At 44.8% G+C, this 9,073-nt stretch overlaps 1 protein-coding gene across 1 annotated transcript; it reads left to right on the forward strand.

Moving 5' to 3' along the window:
* The first annotated feature begins 7,469 nt into the window (after positions 1–7,469).
* LOC122921445 (olfactory receptor 2G3-like) lies at positions 7,470–8,411 on the forward strand. The gene has a single exon (XM_044271424.1). The coding sequence runs from the start codon at positions 7,470–7,472 to the stop codon at positions 8,409–8,411; it is 942 nt and encodes a 313-aa protein (XP_044127359.1).
* Positions 8,412–9,073: the final 662 nt, after the last annotated feature.

Below are 9,073 nucleotides of genomic sequence, written 5' to 3' on the forward strand. Positions count from 1 at the left end.
CCTCAATTTGTGATTTGTACATTCCGCTGTCGAGTACAACCACCGCTCCCCCCTTTATCAGCCTGTTTTATGATTGTCATCCCTGTCTTTTAACTGCCGCAACGCTTGTGACTCCCCCTTGGTCATATTTTGTTTTGGCCATTCACCCCTGGATTTAATTTCATTATCCAACATAACCAGAGCCTTTTCAACTAACTACTGATCAAGTGCAGGGGACCTCGATTGGACCGGGTAATAATCCCGATTAGTAGTATTGAAACCAATGGATGTATTAATCCGTTCATGGTCTTCCTGCTCTGTACGGGACTCCTGTAAATTACAAGTATGCATCATTTCAGTAAGGCCTCATGCAAAAACGGGTTCCGTAGGTCCGTGATCCGTGACCGTTTTTTCGTCCGTGGGTCTTCCTTGATTTTTGGAGGATCCACGGACATGAAATAAAAGTTGTTTTGGTGTCCGCCTGGCCGTGCGGAGCCAAACGGATCCGCCCTGAATTACAATGCAAGTCAATGGGGACGGATCCGTTTGACGTTGACACAATATGGTGCAATTGCAAACGGATCCGTCCCCCATTGACTTTCAATGTAAAGTCAGGAGTCCCTTTTATACCATCGGATCGGAGTTTTCTCCAATCCGATGGTATATTTTAACTTGAAGCGTCCCCATCACCATGGGAACGCCTCTATGTTAGAATATACCATCGGATTTGAGTTACATCGTGAAAACTCAGATCCGACAGTATATACTACGAACTGTGTACATGACTGACCCCTGCTGCCTGGCAGCACCCGATCTCTTACAGGGGGCTGTGATTCATACAATTAACCCCTCAGGTGCCGCACCTGAAGGGGTTAATTGTGCGTATCATATCCCCCTGTAAGAGATCAGGGGCTGCCAGGCAGCAGGGGGCAGACCCCCCTCCCTCCCCAGTTTGAATATCATTGGTGGCCAGTGCGGCCCCCCCAGCCCCCCCTCACTCCCTCTATTGTATTATCATTGGTGGCCAGTGTGCGTCCCCCCCGCCCCCCCTCCCTCTCTCTATAATATTAATAACATTGGTGGCCAGTGTGCGGCCCCCCCGGCCCCCCTCCCTCCCTCTATTGTATTAATAACATTGGTGGCCAGTGTGCGGCCCCCCCTCCCTCCCTCTATTGTATTAATAACATTGGTGGCCAATGTGCGGCCTCCCCTCTCCCCCCCCCCGATCATTGGTGGCAGCGGAGAGTTCCGATCGGAGTCCCAGTTTAATCACTGGGGCTCTGATCGGTAACCATGGCAACCAGGACGCTACTGCAGTCCTGGTTGCCATGGTTACTTAGCAATATTAGAAGCTTTATACTTACCTGCTGGCTGCTGCGCTGTCTGTGACCGGCCGGGAGCTCCTCCTACTTATAAGTGACAGGTCTGTGCGGCGCATTGCTTAATGATCTGTCACTTACCAGTAGGAGGAGCTCCCGGCCGGTCACAGACAGCGCAGCAGCCAGCAGGTAAGTATGATCCGCTGCCACTAATGATCGGGGGGGGGGAGAGGGGAGGCCGCACACTGCCACCAATGTTATTAATACAATAGAGGGAGGGAGGGGGCGGGGGGGGGCGCACACTGCCACCAATGTTATTATTACAATAGAGGGAGGGAGGGGGGCCGGGGGGGGCCGCACACTGTGCCACCAATGTTATTAATACAATAGAGGGAGGGAGGGGGCGCACACTGTGCCACCAATGTTATTAATACAATAGAGGGAGGGAGGGGGGGCGGGGGGGGCCACACTGGCCACCAATGAAATTGAAACTGGGGAGGGAGGGGGTCTGCCCCCTGCTGCCTGGCAGCCCCTGATCTCTTATAGGGGGCTATGATACGTACAATTAACCCCGTCAGGTGCGGCACATGAGGGGTTAATTGTACGGGTCACAGCCCCCTGTAAGAGATCGGGTGCTGCCAGGCAGCAGGGGGCAGTCATGTACACAGTCCGTAGTATATTCTAACTAGAAGCGTCCCCATCACTATGGGAACGCCTCTGTGTTAGAATATACTGTCGGATCTGAGTTTTCACGAAGTGAAAACTCAGCTATGGAAACAGCTTTTATGCAGACGGATCTTCGGATCCGTCTGAATAAAAAGTAACCTACGGCCACGGATCACGGACACGGATGCCAAATGTTGCATTTTCCGAGTTTTCAACGGACCCATTGAAAGTCAATGGATCCGCAGAAAATCACGGAAAACGGAACAACGGCCACGGGTGCACACAACGGTCGTGTGCATGAGGCCTAAAACTCATACTGCTACATTTCATAGACATGCTAGATGTACTGGTATCAACGTTAGGGGGTATTGCTATACCCTGGGCTGCCACGAGGTTGTTGTTTCCATGGCCCTCAGGGACATTCTCAGTGGAATCCCGGAAATGTCGCCTCAGTGTAAGGTTGCGAGCAAGCCTATTACCATCCAGGATGTTCAGGCCGGAACTGGGACTGAAAGCCTGGGGGGAGGCCTGACATGACCAGGTTGGGAGTGAGTGATAGGTGAAGGAAGGTCAGGGAGGGGTTAATGTATGGTAAGAGGGGGCGGCGTGCAGGGGAGGGTGCTAGGTTTTATAAGGGGGTAGCAGGGGCGGGAAAAGGGTCAGTGCAGGGGGACAGACGTGGTGTAACAGCCCCCACCCACCCACCCTTGAGGAGGCTTCGTTATTGGAGGGAAGGAGGTGTGCGGGCAGAGGGGAGTTTAGGGGGGTTATGAATGGGTGGTGTTGAATTGGCTAGGCAGGGAGGGCAATTTTTGTCATGGCGGCCGAGGCAGGGCGTGGGGGTCCTTGGAGTTGGTGGTTATGGTGGCTCTGGCGTGGTGGGGAGGGAGCCAAAGGAGGCTCTGGACTCCCCAGGTATTGGATGATGGAGTGGCGTATGGCGGGTATCTGCCCTCGTGTTGCCCAGGGTTAACTGGTTCTGCCTCTGAGTTGCCGTTTAACGGCTAGAAGTAATCTGAAGGAGGGGTGAGGGCAGTTACCCGGCTGGATTATGGGGCTCCAAGGACCCTCCCCGTGTTTTTCAGTGAAGGTTATGTGGGCGGGCCTCCAGGTAGGGAAGCCTTGGGGATGTTGTTATTTAATAAGCTATGTTTTTTATGTTTATAATAAAATGGCTGCTGTGGCCAATTAAATCCACCCATGTTGTCGTGTCTTTTTGGGGATTGGGGTAAATTAAGGGAAGCGAATCGACAATACCCTGGTCATGGTTTTATATAGCTCAAAATGACAAGTAGGTGAGAATGTTAGGCCTCTTTTGAGGACATTAATTTCATCTCTAGAGAGTAGAGACGCAGACAAGTTGATTACTTGTAGTTCATTTTTCCTTTCCTGTGCCACGCTGGGTAGCGGCGATTTTCTATGCCTCCTACCCGCCCGTCGTTTTGTGCAGCCATCTTATGTGAGGTGTTAGTCGTCGGGGAGGACTGTATCCAATTCCGAATCCGGAGAGTCCATATCAGTGGAACTGAATGACACCTTCTGTGAATATTTCCTTTTTGGGCGCAGCTTTTTTAATATAGAACGTGGAGTGTTCGCTTTAGCCTTCGTCCAGGTATATGCTTGGTTCGATTTGTAGTCGAGTAGATCTCGGTTATATTTAATCTGTTTGAAGTGTATCAAATCGTCCTCAGTTTTTTGCAAATCTTCTTTCAGCTTGTTGTCCAGCTTTATGAAGTCCTGATTATTGATATATGTGCCGAGGGGTTCCTGTGTTGTTTTTATTTCTTTTCTAAGGTCGATCAAAGCCTGGGTTTCATTATGCACAATCAATCCCATAAACTTGAGGGAACAATCTGAGAGAATAGCTTCCCATTCCGATAAAAAAGTATCCGAGTATAATATAATCTAAGATCCCGTGGAACCATTTGTTTATCGATGTATTTCTTTAGTGTAGTAAAGTCCCACCATGTGCGGAGCTCTTTTAATAACAACTTCTCAAGCGAAGACATTAACACATTCAAGTGTAAGTTTTCCTGGATAACTTGTTCCAGTGCATCAAAAATGGCATTCATTTTCAAAATCCTGTGGCCATCATCATCCATGGGACGTAAGGATATATGTGCCATGGATGCGGGTAACTTGAAATCCAAACGAAAAGCAAAATCCAGCTCAATCTCGCAGAGGTAAAATCGATACTTTATTGACTTCATTCAACTTCTGGGTCTCCAAACTGGGCACATGGCCTGAGCTTGCCCTTTACGTCTTGGAGGTGCTGGCCAGGGGGCGTCATCACAGACAAGCGCAGCCTCCTGTCCACAGCCAATGTGGACAAGCTCACGTTCATTAAAATGAACCAGGCATGGATCCCACAGGACTTGTCCGTACCTTTGTGCTGAGTAGACAAGTATACCGGCCGCACCCAGCCATTGTTATAATTCAACGCACTTTCTCTTTGCGTTCTCTTTTCCATTTCCCAATGTTTTGGGGCCTTCCCGAATTTATTCAAAAAAAATAATGGAAAAAAAAAACAGTCTTGGCTATCTCCTCCTCCTCCACCGCCGCTTCCACCTACACCGCCATGTCTGCCACCTCCTCAACCTCCTACTCCACTTTGACCTCTGCCTCCTAGTTCAAGATTATTACTTTTTCATTTTTTTCATTTCCCTATCCACATTTGTTTGCAGGGCAATTGTCCTGCTCTTACCCCCATTTTGCTTCCCTTTGCAGATCTCGAGCCCTTACTATGACTATTTTACAGCCATTTTAGTGCACCAAAGTTCAGGTCCCAATTGACTTCAATGGGGTTCGCCTTCGAGTCTGGGTCAAGTTCGGGTCCCGAACCCGAGCTTTGACCCAAAGTTCGGCCGAACCTGAACATCCATGGGTCCGCTCATCCCTACATGTTACCAAAAACTCTGCGGAACAAGAAACACCAACTGTAACCATGCATTCACCATGATGTTACAGTACACCATGGTGCCTCAATGTAAGGCAATTCATGGACCAAAATAATCATCTACAATCTGAAAGTAAATCTTGCAGTTCCCCTGCAGTGCCCCCACAGGAGGGATAAAGCATTACACAGTTCTTATTGAAAACAATGGACTGTTTCGTAGCACATGTCCTCCATTTCCTGTAGCCAGTATGGCTCATCCTGTGAGTGTCCTGAATGGGAAACCTCCTCTATTAACTTTAAACCCTTAAAGTCTGCAAGCTTTCTGTGAAAAAAATGAAATAGTAAACTAATTTATTACAACCAAAAGTTTACAACTACATGGATTTTATAACTCTTCTCTTCCTGACGCTAATAATTTGAGAAAAAGTTGTACAAATCTTAAGTTCAACATTTACGGAGAACCTATTAAAAGTTTTCTCCTTCTTAATTTCCAACCTAAGTTTCAAGAAGACTTTACAGTAATCTTTAGAGACTCCTAACTAACCTGGGGACTTCTTTTTGGCTCAGATGATCTGCACATAAACATAAAGTTCCTAATCTTTATAAATATCAGTTGACTGTCTTAAATCTTTCTATCTGCAAAGTGCCAATTCCGATTCTTCTTTTTCATATATTTTTTTTTAGGACATATTTTCAAAAAAATGTCCAAACCATGAGCAAATGCTTCAATATATTTAAGCACAGTCACCAAGTTTCTGGAAGCCACGTTCTGCTGAGGTAAGTCCTTCCATATTTTGACAAGAGGTAATAGGGGAATATACTAAACATTTCAACTGCAGCATCATTGAAAAGTTCTCTGCTCATACAGCATATATTAAATTTTTTGCAAAAACAGTAAAAAACAAAACAAAGATGTAAATGATGGAAAACCTGTTTAAATGTACAGCCACAAACAGCTGTGGGCTCACATTTAAGGATAGCTGGAATTTGATGGAAGGTAGTGACATGAAGGGCATGAGGACCCATGGAGATTACCTTCTCATAGCCATAGAGCAGGGATGTCAAACTCGTGGCCCTCCAGCTGTTGCAAAACTACAACTCCCATCATGCCTGGGCATACTGCAGCTATCAGGGAATGCTGGGAGTTGTAGTTTTGCAACATCTGGAGGGCCATGAGTTTGACATCCATGCCATAGAGGAACGGTAGGACAGATGGTGAGCAGAGTCACTTTGATAAAGTCAGTTGAAAATTTCTAAGCTGGTTGAGATCCTCATTCAGTTAAGGCATTCCAAAGTACTACTTGTTCATTGTCAATATCTGTGCTTTTTCTGGGGGTTCCCATTATAAAAATGATGGTTTTAGCAAAAGAAAGACTGACACCAAAAGCCAAACATGCATTTTGAGAACTTCGTAACTGCCTGACAGTATGGCCACATGTTTAGGTTTCCTGATGCAGTTTTTGAAGGAGTGGATCATAAGAGTAGAGAAAATATTAAGGACAGATACTACTCTTCCTTGAATTCACTCTTGGTCTTGGCTTACGACACTACATAAGGAAACCTGATTGTGTGGCTAATTATTGAAGAGGACAGGGTGCTCAGTAAAACATCAGGCACAAGAGATTACTAAAGGAAGCAGAACTTGGGGCCACTGCTGATGACCTTCTAGTTGGTGGGTAGGGTTGACTAGGAACTCTTTCTGTTCTATGGTGCTTAGTGCTCGTATGCAGGACTCATGAACATAACCACATTACAAATTTTTTGCAAATGTGTGCGTAGAGTGTGATACATGTGTAATGAGAATATATGTGAGTAGTGTGCATGTGTGTACCATGCATATATGGGTAATGTGCACATACATGGCTATTTCTACCACTGGCATGAGGAGTGCGACAACGGTTTTAGAACAAAGCTGTTGGTCACTTGTTTGACGGCAGTGTGGTGAAAAACCATGCCTTGTTCCACTGGTAACCAGAAGAATGTTAAAATCAGCTCTATACTTTGCTGCCGATTTGATCAGAATATATAGGTAACTCTACATTGCTTGGGCTTTTGGTACTCTATTAACACTACAGAGTTTTGTGTAATCTGCAAATATAGGAAAAGTATTGCAAAGTGAAACTTCTAGATCACTTATAAACAGATAGAACAGTCTTTGTCCCAGTACCGAGCTCCAGGGGTACACCACTGAAACCAGTATGACCCATTCATGACTACTTTGTAGATGGCATTTTAGCCAATTTACAAGCTTTACTATCTAGACCAGTGGATCTTATCTTGTGCAATATCCACATATCAGGGACAGTATCAAAAGGCATATTACATCTACTGGCAGACCCTTATCAAGGTTCCTGCTTACTCCTTTATAAAAATTAACCAGATCCCCTAACCTTGCTAGTTACAGGTGACTATATCCTGATCTAGAACATACCGTTCAACATGATCTCTTTTTTCCAAGTAATTTTCCAGCTCTAGAAATTAAACTTAGCTATCAGCAAATTTTTGTCTGTCTTATTGGCTGTTTATACAATTGTTATAACTGAGGCTCATTAATATAATTCTATATAACTATTTACCTTTGTTTTTACTTCAAGGTTCTGGGTATTTATATGGAGAACGCCAACCAAACACTTCCAAGATGGTTCACCCTAATCGGATTATCAACTGTCCCTCACCTCCAGGCTATAGGGTTCCTTGTATTTGTGGTGATATACATGATCACATTATCGGGGAATTGCCTTCTTCTCATTACTGTAAGGATCAGCCCAACGTTACACACCCCTATGTACTTCTTCCTCAGTAATCTCTCTTTCATTGACATCTTTTTCTCCTCCACTGTAGTTCCTGTAATACTCATAAATACTCTATCCACAGACAAGAGTATTTCAGTAGGAGGTTGTGTCTTCCAGATGTTCTTCTCATTAGTACTTGGGGCAGCAGAGTGTGTCTTACTTGCTGTCATGGCTTATGATAGGTTTGTAGCTATTTGTAGACCATTGCATTACAGCAGTATTATGAACATGAGGTTTTGCATCATCTTAGCCTTAATACCATGGATGATTGGTTTCATAAATTCCTTTATACAAGTGTCCATCACCTGGAGACTTCCCTTCTGTAGGACTCATCATGTCAACCATTTTTTTTGTGAAGTGCCTCCTTTCATACGATTGTCCTGCAGAGATCCTTGGCTTAACGAAATAGCCATGTATGTAGCAGCCGGGATCATTGTTTTGTGTTGTTGTCTGTTGACTTTGATTTCCTATGTTTATATCATCTCCACCATTTTGAAAATCCATTCCTCACAAAAAAGACATGCTGTTTTTTCTACCTGCGCCTCCCACCTCACTGTTGTCACCCTGTATTATGGAGCCATCATGTCCATCTATCTTCAGCCTCGATCATCTCAATCTCTGGAGGCAAACAAGATTATATCCGTTCTCTATACGGTGGTCACTCCAATGTTAAATCCCATCATCTACAGCATCAGAAATAAGGATGTTAAGAAGTGTATAACAACCAATATAAAAAAACATGCAAAACTGCTGACGTGAGTTATCATAACTAAACTTGATTAAACTAGAATAAAGTAAATGAGTTTTCTGAAAACCACGCCATACTGTAGGTCATGGTCTAAATGCGGTCTCATTGTCCTACTATATTTGCAGTATAAATCATTAGAACGTTCTCTATGCTCTTCAAACTCTAAGATACACCAGACTAAAGGACACATCCAGGTTTAGAAATGTTTTATGCCAATAAAATTTACTTCATGGTCTAAGATGGTGAAGGGGTTATTGTCACTAGTTATGGTGGTCTTGGGTAGAAGAAGGATGATAATAGTTTCACTCCTGGTAGTCTAGAATAAACGTGTAGGTTAGTGTGTGGTGGTCCAAGTGTTCCTGGGGGTCTAGATTGTAAAAGTGGATGAAGTAAAATGAAATGGTTAATATTTTATTCCCTGGAAGAGACATTCTCATGCAACAACAAGCCACTTTTGAGGGCTATCTCAGACAGTATTACATGACCATGAAACTGGTGACAGTAGCATTGCAGTCATGTGATCAAATATGCAGAATGATCCATCAAGTTGTCCGGCCACCTGTGGAATATTTTGAAGGAACCTACTCTGGCCAGTATTCAGCTTCCCTGAACTCCAGCTCCATCACAAGTAGTATAAAGCAGCAGCATGTCCCCTACAGGAACAAAACATGGC

Source organism: Bufo gargarizans, chromosome 11, assembly GCF_014858855.1.
Source record: "Bufo gargarizans isolate SCDJY-AF-19 chromosome 11, ASM1485885v1, whole genome shotgun sequence".
Classification (NCBI taxonomy): domain Eukaryota; kingdom Metazoa; phylum Chordata; class Amphibia; order Anura; family Bufonidae; genus Bufo; species Bufo gargarizans.

Coding starts and splice junctions, on each gene's coding strand:
- LOC122921445 (XM_044271424.1), top strand. CDS start 7,470: ATGGAGAACGCCAACCAAACACTTCCAAGATGGTTCACCCTAATCGGA.